This window comes from Phaethon aethereus (genome assembly GCF_964289735.1).
Source record: "Phaethon aethereus genome assembly, chromosome: 26".
NCBI lineage: Eukaryota > Metazoa > Chordata > Aves > Phaethontiformes > Phaethontidae > Phaethon > Phaethon aethereus.
The window spans coordinates 1456715-1473613 of NC_138602.1; the positions used below are offsets into that span (position 1 = coordinate 1456715).

Sequence of the window (16899 nt, forward strand, 5' to 3'; positions counted from 1 at the left end):
GGATCTGGTGCAGCTCTGGGTATTTTAGCACTGCACAAGAGCTCTGAAGTTTCTTGGGTGCTCAGGAGAGCTTACTACACTGCCAGCCTCTGAGCAGCACAAAAAGAAATAGCTCTGCTATGAAGGTGACCTGTACAACAGCATCTCCTGGAACAGAAACGGGACCCAAGGGCTCAAAGGAGAAGGCTCTGCACCAGCCTCCCTCCCCATGCCACAACTGGAACTGAACTCACCAACGTTAGTGGGAAAGATGTCCTCGTTGTTGATCTGTACCTCAATCCAGTCCATCAGGAGGTTCATGTACTGGGGAGCAGACAGGGCTGTGGGTTTTCGGTACTTGTGCTCGTCCTGCCATCGGTACTCGTACTTGGGCCCCCCCGACATGACGGGGCAGGACTGCTCTGTGCAATAGTCACTGATGGTGCCGTAGATCAGGTTGATGCGGTTGAAGAAGTCCACCACGTGCACGGCCACCCAGTCGTTCTGCTCCTCTCCTGGCGGCAGCTGGACGGCAACTTTCAGGTCCAGGCCAGCGTTGAGCGAGGCTTGAGCCTTCTTGTGCAGCTCAAACCGCTGAGTCCCCGGCTCAAACTTGCGCTTGGGCCGGAAGGTTTTGTCTTTATTGAACACTTGCTTTAAAGCATGGGACATTTTTCTTCTTTTCTTCTTTCTTTTCCAGGTCCGTAGCGATGACAGCCGGAGACGCAGCGCTGCTGGGCCACTTCCTGGGGCAGGGCTGGAGCCACTCTGATCTTCACAGGAACCTCGCTCTGCTCATCTGGTCCTGATCTGCAACACAGCACAGAAGGGCAGCGATTAGGAGCAGCTCTCTCAACAGGAAACCTGGTCTAAATCCCATAGGAAGAGATCTGGGATACCATCTGGGCCCTCGCCCCAGATCTGAGAAGGGGGGGAAGCCAACGCCAGCTTTCTTCCCTCCCCCTTCTCCCTACAGCCCAGCCCACGGCACAGCGGTGGCGCGGCTGTCAGAGGTGACCTGGGCTGAACGAGGAGTCACCCCTGCAAGGTCTCCCGACGCTCAGCGTGGGGATGAGGGAACCAGCCCCATTGCCGACGCTCAGCGTGGGGATGAGGGAACCAGCCCCATTGGGAAGGGGTGTAACGGGAAGGGGCAAAGCGAGACATCGAGGTATAGTCCCCCCGTGCCACCCAGCGCTGCCTCTGCGGGAGATTCACCCCAGCATCATCACACCCAGAGACCCAAACCCCACAGAAACAAGGACAAACCACCACCTATTCAACTCCAAGACACCAAATAGTTAAGAAGGGTAAAACAAGTTGGGTTTTACCTGGATCAGGTTTTTCACCTATGCTTCCCCCCGCCTTTGGAAACAAGCTAAAAGGTAAGGTTATGACAACCTAAGATAAAGTTCAGATCTGTTGCCAGACATACTCCAACAAAACAACCGTTTGAGCAGGAGCTGCCTGCGCTGTCGTAGCATTAAAGACAGAACATGAAATGGCGGAGGGGAACAAGAAGAAGAAGAAGTCATGGCTCAGGCACCCGGAAGGGGAATATCCTGAAATAACACCAGCTCTAAGAGCAGCCACAGCCTCTTCTGCAGGTGCAGACAGACCAAAAACATATTTTTCGTTTCAGTTTAGCTCACTCCAAGTTGAAGGCTGGTTGAAAGCTGGAAGACCAGGGAAAGCTCGCCTTCCTCTTCCAGTCTGTAGAAAAGAATTAACTTGCGTCTCACCCTCTTGGAGCCAAGATCTGAAAGGATGCTGACGAGAAACACAGCTCTGTTTATCTGTAGCTAATTATACCTCCTTTGTTCCCACATCCATCCCCTCGTATAATTTGTGTCAAGCTGCTCTTTGATGGAAGCTCAAGGCAGAAAGCTGTGTGTACCAAAAATATTATTTTACAGGTGCTGGACAGAGGAATAAATAAAGTAACAAAAATTAACTAAAGCTGATGCCTTACTGAATCTGGCAAATAAGAGTTTTCATAGTTTTATAAGAAAGCATACAAACAAATCCCTTTCACCAAGCAGAAATCTACTTAGATTTATATGAGGCCATAGCATTGTTCAAATAGGTAGACAGTATCCTCAAACTTTGGCAAGAAAATCCCAAATTCAAGGTCAAGACTACCTTTGCTGCAACTCAGCCCGTCTCCAACAGATGCTGCATAATGCTAATCAGCATTTCTTCTCTGGAGAAAGATTAAAAAGATTTAAACCAAGGCCTCTTGTTTCCTTATTTAATTACAGCAAGGAAGAAAACCCAAACCACTTCAGTTTGTCCCACTAAGAACAGGCTCAACGTTTCCTAGTGCTGCTTTTCCTGCGGGAATGGGCTCAGTAACCTCTTCTGTGCGGGAGCAGAGATCCAAACTCCTGTTGCAACGTGGGCCACGACACACGTTGGGAGAAACCAAAAAAGCATTTTAACGTGGTTGAGCGAGATCTACCCTGGGCTGCAAGGTGAATTCGCATACGCATGCTTTCGCTGCGCACAGCGCTGCTAAAGCAGCTGCTGCGACCCCGTAAGATACTGTGAGAGTCAAAAAAAACCCCAAACAAACAAACCCCCCCCTAAAAAAACCCCAGAAAACGCATCCTTATGAGGTGTTTGATCACGCCACAGACATGGTTAGAGGAAGTAGCAAATGGCACAGAGGGACAGCTGAGCACGAGGCAGCAGCTTTGGTTACCGAGAGCTGTGTCACAGCCTCACCACATCCTGCGGCAAAACGCCAAGGCGACCCGGCAGGGCGGAAGCACCAGGGGACTGCGCCCACCCCGCCGCGCTGCCACGTCCGGAGCAAAGGCAAGACCAGCCTCCAAGTAACAAGCAATGTGGAGAGCAGGTGCTGAGCCTGCAGCTATTTCCAGCAGGAAATCAGTCCCAGAGCATTGCACGCAACGATCTCCTTACACTGGAGAAAGACGTGTCCTTTAAAACAAACAAGACAGAGAAGCACAAGCTTCATTGCCCTCCACACAGCTTCCTGGAGGAGTGGCAGCATCCTCGGCGTGGTCCGACTCTGGACCTACTTATCTTCTGTAGGATCTATCTGATTGCTGTGACCACACTCGCAGCCGTGCTGGCCCGAGACTGCAGCCAGGCACTGTCCCTTCCGCTGGACAGGGACGTGTTTCTCAAGCAGGGCTCAGGCTGCAGCCGCAGGGCCCGGCACAGAGAAGAGGCTGGGGGGAAACAGAATGGTAAAACAGCAGGGAAAAAAACCACAATATCCTCTGGGCTTGGCCACGCATGTCAAGAAGCAAACACCAACCATTTTCCAGCAGAAACTGTCATTTGAGCAGGGTGGAGAGACTTTTAATATGGCTTATTTGGTATCAAGGCAGTACCTGTCCTACAAACAACTTCCTCTTGCTACAGAGACATCATTCATGAGAACTGGGGAGCTCGACACAGCAGCAATCGTCTCTCAGACAATTCAGGCATTAGCAAAATGAGTAGCTGAGATTTCAAGCAGATACAGCCTATTTAATTATGGTCTTTGACTGCAACTGAGCTAAAAGAAACATTTAGCTCTAGGGGGAAAAAAAAAAAAAAGCAGCACAGAGACCAAAAGCATCCCTGACATTGCTTGAAGATGATATCACACGTACAACACCTACTTCCACAGGCAGGAGTCACAGCTCAGGCAGCAACTAAGACACTGACTTTGCACAGAAGAGAAAGGGAAGGTTAGGAACAATTAGGATATGGGACATGCAAAGCACCTGAATGGTATCTGCAAGCTTCAAAATGAGGGGAAAAAAAAATCCCCCCCAAGCAAACCTGCAGTACATTTTGTTTACGCCTCCTTACCAGCCAGCCAAGATTACAGCACACGTCACCGGTGCTCCAAGAGGACCTTGGCCATCCCTCCGAGCTCACACAATTGCCGCAGAAAGCCCCACACCGCGGCAGGCCATCCGGAGCACAAACAAACCCTCAGCTTCTCTGCTACTCCCAAGGACACGAGAGGAGCGGCTCGGTATTACGCTGGTTAAGGAGGCAACTTGCCTGCCCAGTGAGGGGCGTCGAGGCCTGGCCCTCCCTTCCCTTCCCAAAAGCTCGTTTTCTCCCCCTGCTCTCGCAGCTCCAGTCCTAACGCTGATTTCTGCTGACAGCAATCCAGGACAGGGCTGTCTGTATTGCCCTACTGTTCCTCTCCCCTCGCCGGGAATGGCAGATCAGGCGCTGCTGCCTTACTTCAGAACCAGGCTCGGGGCAAGGGAAGCCCAGGTGGTCGCTTCCCCGGCTCTCGAATATTTTACACACAGCTCAGAGAGGTTGTGAAAAAAGGAAGGACAGTTACCTCCTCCGAAACACCAGGAAACTGCCTCCCCGTGCAAGCCTGCTGCAGCCCTCCCCAGGTTTTCCAACTGCGAGCAGCGTTCCCGTCGCATCCTGCCCTCGTCGCAGAGGCGGAACGGCCCGAAACCCTCTTCCAGGAGTCCCACGACCGCTCCGGCAGCGCCTGCCCCCAGCACCACCCGGACTCCCCTCTGCCTCTAACACCGTGCAGGGGTTTAACAACAGCCAGGGAAAAAAAATAAAAGCAAGCCAGCACGTCAGCAAGCTCCTACCTGCGTTTCTAGCCTCGGCAGATCACTTGTGCAACCGCTCAGCCTGTCCCTTGCAACTTCTACGAGCGCTTGTAGGCACTGAGGCAGAGAGCTTCCTTTTTCAAAAGGGGGAGAAAAAAAAAAAGAAGTCCCGTTTCAAGCGCGGCTGCAATCCGAAGGCTCCCGCAGGCCGGGGAGGGGTCAGACACACGGCCACTTCCCTCCCAGTGACCCCAGTGCCGGGGCGGCTCACATCCTGCTGCCTTGCTGCTAAGAAAGCCCTTGAGCAAACCCCAGTGAGCAATGCGTTTCTCAAAATAATTGATTTATCTAGTTTCCTTTTAGGGAAGGCACGCCGCTGTCTTGCGAGACGATGCCAAGATGGCATTGCTGCTCCGCATTTACAGCGAGTCCAGCCGAAGGCTCCTTCTGTGGCTGCTTGCAATGGCAGCCCCTCGGTGACGAGCCCGTGCCCGTCACCCCGTCCCCAGTCCCCACGGCCCCCGGGAAGGAGAGGGCAGCAACAAACCCCCGCCTTCCCCCCGAGCCGTTTTCAATGTCCTTACTCACCACTAATGCCATGGCTCAGGCCAGAGTTTCCAACACAGGACACAAAACCACCCATGCCAGTTTGATAAAGCAGCCACGATATATGAGCACTTCAGGTAAAATACCCAAATTTACACAGCACGCCCGAGAAGCGAAGCAGCTTCAAAACAGACAATTAAAAAAAAAAAAAAGCAGACGGACACACACGCACATTTTTTCCATAACTCCCCCTCCTTCAGAAATACCTTCCCACGGCCATTCTGCAGTTTCTCAGTACAGGATGATACTGGTTTTCTACGATCAAAGGAGAGATTTTAATACAGAGAGCGAGGGCGAGGATCAGACCAATTATGGCAAGCAGGGCTGGAGTGGCACTAATGACAGCAGTTTCTGTGCCTCTGGAGCCAGTCTGGCAAGAAACGAGACAGCTTGCCTTCACGGGACGAGGTTTTCGGCCGCTCTTTTCATTTGCTTTATGACAGGAGAAACAAAGGTCTATCCCTGCGCTTACCTCAGCCGGGGCAGGGTGAGGCGAGGAGCGTGCGGGGCAGAAGAGGAGGGCCGAGCGCGGCCGCGGCAGGCACGCCTGCCCATTCATAACCCCGGCGAGACGGCACTTCCACGTCAGCCGGCTTCCTGTCTGGCACCGAGTCTGGCCTCCCGGCCCAGGGAGCTGCCAACGTCTTCCCAAAAGCTAATCATTCCCTTCCATAAGCTCCGCCGTGGTGTTTCTGACCGCGCAGAGCCGCGCGCTCTCCCGGCAAAGGGGCTTGTGGTTTTAGTTGTAAAACCCAAGATGGGAACGGCACTTCGGCGTGCCGAGAGCGGAGCAGATCCAGGCTGGAGCAGCGCTCTTCTCCTGTGAGACCGCTCCAACGCCGCTGCACAAGAGAGAAGCTGCGCCGCAGCCCTGTGCTACCTTCCACATCGCCCTTTCTCCTTTCTCCTCCGCGCGTGCTCCTGGCAGCAGAAGCTGCTCTGAAGCCTAAGGAGAGGGAGCGGAGCGTGGACCCGGCCCAGCTGCACCTACAGCCCCGGGCTGGGCGAGACACGAGCAGCGGGTTCGTTCTGATGCTCTGCAGGACAATATCCACATTTTTCTCTTGGGAACTGCTTTGTAGCAGCCTTCACAATAAACGTAACGGAGCCGTTCAGAAATGCACATTTCAAATGTTGAATTCCCAAGGTTTAGGCAAACAAAGAGCCCTTTATGTTGCACCACAAAGTCGGTTTTAAGAAAGTTCTGCTGGTCGCCAGCCACCCCCCGCAATTTAAATCTGCTGAACAATTTGGAAACTCCCAAGTAAGAAACTGTACAGACACCCCATCTCCCGGCACTTCCCGGAAAGAGGCTTGCTTAGGAGCAGGGCAGTCTCTTTACATACCTCTAAGCCATGGAAATGCAGAGCCTATCTGCACTGCCACATGCATAAGAAAAGGAAACAGACCAAAAATAGTTATACTGGGCTTTAATTGCTATCTTCTTTTTCCCCTGAAAGGCTATGTGTTCACACCAGTTTTAAAGTCGAATTAGTTTATATAATAAAGGGAAAAGCCCTGTTAAATTAAGCCACGGTTGGGTTAGGAGAAGACCCAACCGACACAAGCACCACAGCTCCGGCAGAGCCCATCACGCAGCTGCCTGCTGCAGCCCGCGCCAGATCGAAATGCTGCTGCGCCGAGCGGAAGGCCCAGGCCACGGAGCAGCGCGAGGCATTTCCAACAGTCACAAGCGGGACAGAGGAGCAGGCACTTTATTGCTCAACTCTGAGCTCAGGATTTAGATTCAGACCATGCGGCGATGACAGGAGGGACGTTTCGGAGTTTGTGCGACGGAGCTTCGCAAGCGGATACTGAGGGGAGGCAGGTAAGGGAACGAGCAGCGGTGGGGCTGGATAACCCTTCCTGGCAGGGGAGAGGGAAGACTGAATCGCCAACTTTGCATGCTAGAAGACCGAATTTCCAGCGTGGGTTGCCACCCCCGGCCTTCCAGGCATCCTCCTCGCAGCCACAGAGGGTGGAAAAGCCACTCGAGAAAGTAACTTTTGTAAAAGGTCACCCCTCCTACTCTCCCTTCCCCAAAAGGGGAAGGTCAGACAGCAGATGCTGCAATTTAAAAATCTTCATTTGAAAACCTAGAAGTGACTGCAGTGTAGCAGGAACAGCTATCAGGGCCCTGAGCATCGCTGATTTAGGGACAATTTTCTTGCCTCTTACGTGACATCTGCATCTATTGCAATGCTAGAGCCGCAGCTTTTTTGGAAGGTTTCCACTGATCGTGCTCACTCGTCCACACTGGGATGACGGCTGCATGTGGAGGCAGAGCTAATCCGCTGCAGGCTTTTCAGACGCTGCGTTAAGCTGACAAGCTGGGTCACGACTCCAGGAGACAGGTTAACTGCACAGACAAATATTTCTAGGATAAACCACAAGCAGTGGGTGGCTGACGGCATGCTAAGAGCAGCGCTCTCTTTTTGAGGTCTGAGGCGTCGTATTTTGCAGCCTGCTCCTTCAGGAAGGCCTTTCACTGTCCTTCAGACTGGCTTTTACCACAGGACTCATACAGGGCAGTGTGATACTTACCGAGTCCAAGCTGCGAGCTACACGTTTCTTCCTGCTTTCGCAGGCTTCACATTACTGTCCTCACTGGGCAGGGGTATTTTTGAACCAACAGCAGTTTCATCTACTCCAATGTTGGGATCTGCCCCCACCCAAGTAAAAGGTAACACCAGTTTGGAGCATGAATTTTGCCTCAGGCTGATAAAATGACTACAGCAAGGGCCAGTACTTCAACAGAGTGGCTACTGGTTTGAGATCACAGGAGATGCCAGGGCTATGAGCTCCTTCATCCAGGGACTGAGCTGGAGCATGAGCTGGCCACAAGGCCAGCCTTTCCCATGGCAGGGCTAATCCCACTGACAAACACCTCTTCTCCCCATGCTTTTGGAAGAAAAGCGGTATTGTTTCTCAGTGAAAGCAGATGCCCACGAGGAGACATGGCAGTAACCCAACATGTTAGCATGTCTCCAGGCAAGGAATAAGCCCACTGATGTGGAGCTAGAGATCACCTCAAGACTAACCACATCATAAGACCTCCCGCCACACAGTGAGAGGAAAAAGAAGAAAGAAAAAAGGCCCAAGACAGCAGCCCCAAGAGAAGCCTGCAGTTAAGATGAAGAAAAAAATTAGTGTCTTTCAGTGCAGCCATGGGCCTGACTCAGCTCCTGTTTCAAACTGAAACATATTTTCAATGGCTCTAGCTCATTTTCTGTTCCAAGGGCTCCCTCGGAGCCAGCGCAGAGGCACACAGCCAGAGCCGCTCCAGCTCCAGAGGGAAGCAAGCAGCAGACCAAAGCAGGAGCCACAGGTAACTCTGCCTCCCAGGGGCACCTGGAAAAGGGAGGATAAAGGCACAGCCTAAGGTGCACTCTTTATTGAAAGCATTAGCTAGATACTGCATATTTCTAAAGATGAGCTTCTAAACCTCCAGCAAAGCTGGTTATGGATACACTTACAGCAGCATTTATGGCTCAAGTATTACAAAATACTTTCCTGTCTTAAAAGAAATTAAAACTCAGAAGTTGAAGGCAATTCTTTTTCCAGATCCGAATGCTGTGTGCAGGACTGGTTAGATTTTGCAGTCTCTGTTCTCTGACCCCACACACTTTCACTGTTGAGCAGAGAAACATTTTTCCTGTGTGTACTGGGGCCATGGAGATCCCTGGCCCATTTAGAGAGAATAACGAGTCACAAAAAGTGGCACACGCCGGTACGGTCCAACCTCCATTGCAGCATTTCAGTTCGTGTGGTACTTCACATCCCATCAATGAAAGGGCCATGATAAAGCCAAATGTGGACAAGGAAGCATCTGGCAAACAGGTCCCGCACTAGAAGACAGCTGAAGTCGTGAAGGACGACTTTGCTCAAGATGCTGAGCACGCTTCAAGCCTCAGCCAAGCGGACAGGAGAGGCCGTTTCCATTTCTGACAATGGCACAGTTGACTGCACAACCCCAAGTAATGTGGCCAAAAGAACACCCCAGATCCCGAAAGGTGAGCCAGGCACAGCAAACCAGCTCCCTGCTCAGCACCTGGACTCGGCTCCTCAGCGTAAACCAAGAGCACCAGTTTTTGCTACCAGACCACTGAGCTGGCATGAACTTGAGGCACTCCTCCCTTTCTGAGGATTTTAAAAGGTTACAAGCTCGCCCTCCTGCCGAAGTTAACTTCATGAGCACATGACTAAGACAGAAAGTGAATCTAAGATATGGAATATACAGTCCAAGAAACGACAATAGGTAAACACAGAGTTGGATGCCAGCCTAAGCCCTGGAAAGGAAGCAGAGTGCAAGGCCAAAGCCCCAGGGACTGTGATAAACAGGTGGCTGGGGAAATTTTGCATCTCCTAGCAAAAACCCCCTGCCTGCCCTGCAACTTGGCAGAAGACTTCCAGACCGGAAAGAAGTTTTAAACAAAGAAGGGATGAAAACTGAGAAAGTGTGGCCACTCTTCAGCTCCAAGCAGTAAGAGAAGGGGATCTTGCCTTTTGCTAGCACCAGGGTCCATGACAGAGGTGCTTTTTCCAAACACCTGTGCCACACGCTGGACAACTTCAAATCCCTCCTCCTCGCTCGGAGGCGTTCCTGCCCTTTCCTTTCTGTCTGTCCTGCTCACGCACAGGAAGAGTTTTCTTTGAAGGTGTTGAGGTTACTGTACTGCAGATCGCAGCAGAGGCGGCTACTGTAAGATCAGTACTTCTGCGCTCATAGCAGGAGCGAGAAGCAGAGCAAGAGTTTGCTTTCAAGCGCCACAAGTTCCCCCTCATGGCAGCTGAGCTGCAGCTCACCACAATCAGGAAAAAACCGGAGAAGTCCCCATTCTCCCTGAGCGCTTAAGAGGCTGAGGAGCTTGAAATTCAGGACTGTGCCTTTACCTACGACAGAAACAGCCATGAGCTAGAGAAGGGCGAAAGGGAAAGAGGTGGGATAAAAACCCGGAGCATCCAAGACTGTAACTTCACCCTTACGCCGGTAAAACCCTTTCTCTCCGCACCGGTTGGTTCTTTTTCCTCATGATGGTGCTTTTAATTTGCTGGGAAAGGCTGCAGCAGGTACCGCCACGCGCACACCTGCACGCGAACCCCTTCGCAAGGGGAGGTGACGCCATCAGCCAAGGAACGTCACCGCTACGCACCGCGGCGTCCCGCCGAAGCCGTCTCCCCTCCGGGACTCGCCAACACAAGCGGAACCGGCCTCGCCCGCCGCGGGCCGGGCCTCGGGCCTGCTCCCCGGGCCGGGACGGCGGGACGCGGCCCCGGGCGCACGGCCCCGGGAGGGGCTCGCCACGGGAAAAACGCGAGTAATTTTTCAGAAGGGAGTAGACGTAAAAGTCCCCGTTCAACAGGTTGGTCGTTACGGCCGGCCCACCCCGGCGTGACCCCGCGGGGGCCCCGCTCCACCAGTGTGGTCACAGGCAGCCCCGGGGCGGGCTGGCGGGGACTGGGACCCCCGGGCGGGGATGGGGACCCGCCCCGGCTCAGGGACGCCGCCGGCCCCCCTCCAGGCCCGCTCTTCCCCCTGAGGTCCCTCCAGGCCCCCTCCAGACGCCCGGTGCTCGCCCACAGGCCCTCCCCGCGCCCCCGCTTCCCCGCACCTGGCTGGCGGCAGCGAATCCGTAGCGGCGCGGAAGCGGCGCCCCTCGTGTGACCGCAGCACTCCGCCCCCCGCCCGCCCCGCAGAACTTGGCGGTCTCCCGCGCGGCCCCTCTCCGCGCGCGACCGCCGGCCCTACTTCCTCTTAAAGGGGCCGCCCGCCCGCGCCTCGCCGCCGCCGGCTCCTCCCGCGGGCGGGACCGGGCCTCGGGGGGGCAGGGACTGGGGGGACGGGCCACACCGGCGGGGCCCAGGGCTGCGGCTGTGGAGACAATTGTTTATTTGATTTTATTTTAGTCTATTCTGTTTTCTTTTACTCTATTTGATTTTCTTTTATTTTACCCTTTATTTTTATTCCATTTTATTGTTTTATTTATTCTATTTAATCTTCTTGTATTCCATTTCATTTTCTTTTATGATATTTAATTTTCTTCTATGATATTTAATTTTCTTCTATTTTATTTTATTCTATTTTACTTATTCTCTTCCTTTTCTAGGAGCCTGGGGAGAAGGGGCACCCCACGGCGCCGTGGCCATACCCCAGCCCAGGGCTGCTCAGGGGGCTGTGGGGCGGCAGCCCCCGCCGGGTGTCCTGCTCAGCACCTCGGCGGAATTAAATTACCCGTTGGAGGAGCCTGGCCGCAGAGCGCGGCACGGCGCAGCAGGGCCCTGGAGTCAGGGGAGGGTTTGCCTCAATTTTTAACACGGTGGGGGAGAAGAGGGTGACAAGGCGCCGTGGAAACAGCTGAAATACCCAGAAATCCGAAGCAAAAATTAACTTCAGCTCAGGAAGGCGCCGGGTCCGGCCGGCTTTCACGGAGCCAGGGCTCCGGTGCAAAGCCAGGGAAGGGCCTGCTCCAGCCCCCTGCAGCAGCATTTTGAAGACCCCGCCAGCACTGCCAACAAAAATTGCCTCTTTCCTCCCGCCGCGGCGAGCATCGTCCTCAGCCCTCCTCCGAGCACCCTTCCATAGCCGGCGGCCCGCAGGCCATCCTCCCCAGAGGCAGCCCCTGCGCTGCCGCACTCCGGTAACTCCCTCATTTTTCCCATTTCCAGCCCAGCTCGAGTGGAGTCTGGCAGAAGGCAGGAGCAGGAGCGTGGTTTTGGCACCATCAGGAGCCACATGCCGCCGGTCTGGCCCCGGGAAAGGGCGAAGCCACGCGGAGTCAGGCCAGATTCCGGCCGGGGGGCTCGGCGTGGTTTGAGCCGCTTTGGTTTGACTCGGGGCAGTTGGTCCAACAGGACAGGCTGAAGGGATCTGCACATACTTTAAGGTTTAAAGTCATAAAAAAAGGAGAAGTAGCAGGAAAGACAGCTGCTGGCTCAAAGGGAAATTTTCAGAAACATCAGAATGAAGTCAAATGCAGGTGTTAAGTCCCTGGGAAGCCTAAAAACAAACCGTGCCGAAAGCGGCGCCGTTCCTCACACCCGCAGAGCTCCCTCCCGTCTCCCTCAAGTCCCGCACGCCGGGGGTTCTTCCTGTGCTCCCGCCCCTTCGCTCACACTGCTGGGGAGCTGGGTGCTCTCGCTTCCAGGTGCCCTCAGACCACCCCGAGACAGCAGCCATGGACTCCCAGCACATCTCCACCCGTGGTGCTTGCAGCCCAGCCCAGGAGACATGCGGCAGCGCCCATGGGTGAAGGCTTTGGATCCTTGATGAGGGCCTCCTGCGGCTCCCAGCCCACCCAGAGCAGAGCAGCCTCTGCAGCTGATCCCACCCTCTGCTCCCAAGGGCAGCCTGCGGCCGCAGCCCCGGCACAGGGGAGGGCTGTTGCCCAAGGTAGTAGCAGCGTTCGTGCCTCTCCAGAGAGCGCAGTTGCTAACGCTTGGGTACCTATAGGGAAGAGATGCTGCTCTGCCCAGGACTTGGCATGAAACACTTGCAACCCCAAACCTCGGGGGTGGCACTCTCCTTTCCCTACAAGGATGGTGCTTGTTTGTAACATACTGTGTGCAAAAATAGTTAGATAAGGACCGATTGTCTTTGTCTGGTTGCTCAGTGAATTTTGACATGGCATACGCAGAGAGCAGGGCAAAAGCCTGGCTCACTGGTCGAAGCCAGAAGTGCATGGTGCCAGGCTCACCAAAAACTCCTGCATTTTCCAGTTAAGGTCCTGCAGTTCACTCCAAGTGCTCACTGGCTTGGGTGGGTTTTTTCATGCATTTGCAAAGAGATGGATGTTTGTTGTTGTTTTTATGCCATTTCATCATATTTGTGCTGTCCCACAGCCAACGCTGGGCTCATACTGCATGTGGGAAACAAATGTCCTGCTCCTTCCTTCCCAGCAGGAGCTTGTCTACCAGTAACGGGGCTGACAAGTTAGTGCAAGCCCTGTGTTCTTCTCAGTGCAGAGCTGGTAGCTCCTGACTATGCAGCCCCAGATATTTTCTGTTGCAAGAGATGATTTTCACAGGTTTTGGTCTTACTAGCAACCACTGAGTGTATCGCAAAACCAATGTCTCAGTTCCTGTTGCAACAGTACTGGACCTTAATCCTCGTATTGCTCTGATTTTCGCAAGTGCTTAGATTTTAGCTGCAATTGCTAAAAATAAATTTATTTTATATCTACTTATATAATAATAAATTAATTTTAAAAATTAATGCAGCTTTAACTGGGATTGCCCAAATTCCCCCCCATAATTTGTGTTAGTGACAACTGTTGCTTGCAATGCTGCCTTCCAAAGGAGTGCGAAAATGTGACAGCCTGACCAGTTAGTTATTCAAAGTGTGCTGGAATCAAAGTTTTGGAGTGTATAAAAATCAGGTCAGTTTAAAATTTAAGAGATGAACAACAGCATCATCCCTGTCTCCCTCACTAGAGGGTCCTCTTTCCACTCATGGACTTCATGCCTTAGAGCTGCTGCTGCTGACAGAGCAGGCAGTGATCAGTCCCTGATACGCACATGAGGACACCAGCCCCAGCCGATGAAACCCCACCACTCCACCAGCGGTGTCAGAAATGACTTGCCTCCTCCAGAGCTTTTGGAAGGAGCTTCCTCTTGCCTTCCCTACAGACACAAGCATTCGGAGCTGGGGTAAATCCACATAATGTTTTTGGGTCCATACAAACTGGAAAGGTCTTATAAAAGGACTATTTACAAAGCCGAAAATTTAACTTTGTTTTGAAAGTTTATTGGATCATCTTGACACAAAATCATTACAGCAGCTTGTGGTATGTTGTTTTCTTTTTCTTTCTTTTTTTTTTTTTTTAAGGGAATGTTGATAGCAAATAAATTTGTGAATGTAACACATCATACAGTTTCAAAATTCTAGAATCACCGCACAGGATTCTGTAAGAGAAGACTCTACATGCTAAAGTGACAGTTTTCATCCATGAATTAAAAAAAAAAACACTAATTGAGGAACATTATCCTTTAAGACAATTTTAATATGTTCAGTTTCTAATACACAAACTGGCTAACCAAGGGAGGTTGACCAATACCAAAAACTACCACTTCACCAGTGGTGAAGCCTGCTGCAAACGAATTCCTGCAGCGCATGAGTGCGGTCAAAATATAGGGCTGGTCCTAGCAATAAAACCAGAGCAGAGCCTTTGCAAAAATACCCTAATGTGGGAAGAGTGTAAAGAGCACAAGACACGCTTAAAGTACAGGACGTTCACCCAAAGGATAAGATCAACACTTTATCCTGTCGCCTGTGCAGGGTTTTAGTTCAATGCTGCAGGGCACTGCTGACACCAGTCCAAGCAGTGGTGGTGCTGGAGAAGTGCAAACCAACTCAGCTCCTCCCTGGGGACCCTTCTAGTAATAGCAACCAGCAGCTCTTGACCTGTGCCTTAAAGGAAAACTGTTCAGGTATGTTCCCAGTTTGCTGGGTGTGGAACAGCAAGTAAAAGAACTGGGGCAGGGGAAAACTGAAAGCAAGATTATTTTGGAGAAGGACATCAATTAAGCATCTCTGTGACATCCCTTTCCAGTCAGTGATGCCACAAGATTTCAACAATGCAGAATGGGCTTCGCTTCACAAACCCTCTATTTCTTTTCTCTAAAGTCACCTGCTACAGACACAAGTCTGCAGCTCCTCACCAACCCCTCCCTCCCGCCACTCAGGCATGGAAGGTTCTGCTGCAGGGACCCACTTACGCTTGCCCTGCTAAATCTGCACCCACCGCTGCGAGGGCAGGGCCATGGGAGGTACGGGGACAACTGAGAGAGCACAACATCTCTGATTTCACAGCACAGAGGGAGGGAACGGGGCTGTATCTGCAAACTGTCGGGAGTACAAGGGATTATACGTGTGGCCATTTCTCTAACCTGGTAGTGGTCAACCTCAGCTGGTGAGCAAAATGATAAAAAAAGCAGGAACAGACCCCTTTGGATTTCCAGTTTCTTGCTGTACCCTAACTTTTCAGGAATGTGAAATTGAAGTGGACTCATAAAACACATCAGCAGAGACTGCTCAAAGGGCAGAGGCATGACAGACTCCATTTGCAGGGGTGGTCAACAGGAGCAGAGAACCAAACAGTAACACTTTCAGCCTGTTCCATGCTTTCACTCTCTACTCTCTCAGCTGTCACTAAAAGAAGGTTAAGGCTCAAGGCCACTACTATAAACAGAAACGCAAACATCCCAGTTCTCACAGGACTCATTTGGATTAGCTCAAGGAGATGGAGGATGTTTATATGCTGATCACAATAGATCTTGAGATAATAATAATAATAAATCATATTAAAAAAAAAAAAAAAGAGGCCTTCAGGTCCAGCACCAGCCTCTGCTAGAAATATACATCAACTACAGCAGCCCTGAAGACATACTCCATGGCTAAGGATCAAGTCAACCTTCCCTGGCAATAAGCACAAGCAACAGACTCTGTGCTACTGTTGATAAAATTCTGCTTAGTCCACCATCCCAGGCAGATGGCAAGGTTTATGGGATCATCGTGAGCTGCTGAATAAATAACACCCCTCCCTCCCTCCTCCAGTCATGTCACCAGGATCTCTTTGGGCTAGAAAGGGTTAACACCACAGTTTGTAAAAAGTTTTGAAATAAAAAGGTAACATAGAGCCTTAAAATGTCTAAACTGCAAACAATGGTGGAGTTAACTGAAAAGCACGTGCCCCAGGATAGTACATGCGTACGAGGGAGAAACTTAACACTTGGGTCTGCTCGTCTTTACACATTAGGTGTGTTTCTTGTAGTTGGAGTATTTTATAAGGAATATTCAGCACTTGGACAATGTCTCTTTCATCTCATCCAACAAGTTGCTAAGCAGGGTGGAATCACTACATTTCCCATCTATGGATACAGAGTTCTCTCCCTTGGAAAGAAAAAGAAAAAAAAAAATCCATTAGCTCCTCTTTTAAGTGAGGACAGTTTTATTCCCAGCCAAGCTCAGGGACTGGAAACAGCCAGGGGAGCCTGCACAGGAACAAAGCAGGCTTAGCCGAGGTCAGTTCAGGTAAGCCGTCGCTGCTGCTACTACCCACCAGGTATGTGCTGGGCAACAGAAAGCCCATGGGGAGGTACAAGCTTCGCAGCAGCACAGCAAAAGCTACTAGATGGGTCAGATGAATTGCCCATGGTGTCCCTGGATGATTTAGACAGGATTATTTCCCCCTTTCTGTTAAGATAGGAAAAGCTGCGTATTTAGCTTCTCGCAGGTCTTGTTTCAGTGTGTTACAATGCTCTCACCTTTTTTACCAGTAGGCAAACGTGATGGCCTTGGATAGAACGACTGTACATTGATGCACACGAATCAACGCGTTCCACAACTATAAAGAAAGCAGGAGTTTTCATTTAGTGTGACAACTTTTTAATGTGACAGCTTTTTAATGTCAGATTAGCTTCCCGTGAGTAGGCACTACTGCTTTGTCTTGGCCTCAAGGAATAGAGGCTTCTACTGAGTGAAGCAAGGAGGAAGTCAGGGTTAAGATTATGTACGTGCCTGGCTCCTCTTGGCTCCTATCCAGGATATTTTGCAATAATGAGGTTAGTAATTTGTCTTTTAAGTAAGCTGCAAGTGTTCTGTGGCAAAAATGCTGATCAGAATGTAGATCTCTTCCCCAGAAATGCTTTCAGTGAGGCAATGTCTAATGCATACATCAGAGGATGATGAAACAGCCATTTGTTTTGCTTCATCCAGTACTTGCATTTTATTTGATAAGTCCAAACTTGAATAGCTTGTGCT

At 51.5% G+C, this 16899-nt stretch overlaps 2 protein-coding genes across 3 annotated transcripts in view; both read right to left on the minus strand.

Annotated features, from left to right (window-relative positions):
* Positions 1-61: 61 nt before the first annotated feature.
* MOB3A (MOB kinase activator 3A) lies at positions 62-651 on the minus strand (the record flags this gene model as incomplete). The annotated part of the gene is made up of 2 exons (XM_082010891.1): positions 62-147; positions 234-651. 2 exons carry the CDS (start codon positions 649-651, stop codon positions 62-64), a joined length of 504 nt encoding a protein of 167 aa, XP_081867017.1.
* A 14321-nt stretch (positions 652-14972) lies between these two features.
* AP3D1 (adaptor related protein complex 3 subunit delta 1) overlaps positions 14973-16899 on the minus strand; it is a gene marked incomplete at its 5' end in the record, with an annotated part of 43904 nt that continues 41977 nt past the window's right edge. For both annotated transcript variants that reach the window (XM_082010839.1, XM_082010838.1), the window contains 2 exons: positions 14973-16029; positions 16404-16483. In XM_082010839.1, coding sequence (XP_081866965.1) covers positions 15934-16029; positions 16404-16483 — 176 coding nt within the window. In that variant the 3' untranslated portion in view covers positions 14973-15933. The remainder of the gene's footprint in view (positions 16030-16403; positions 16484-16899) is intronic.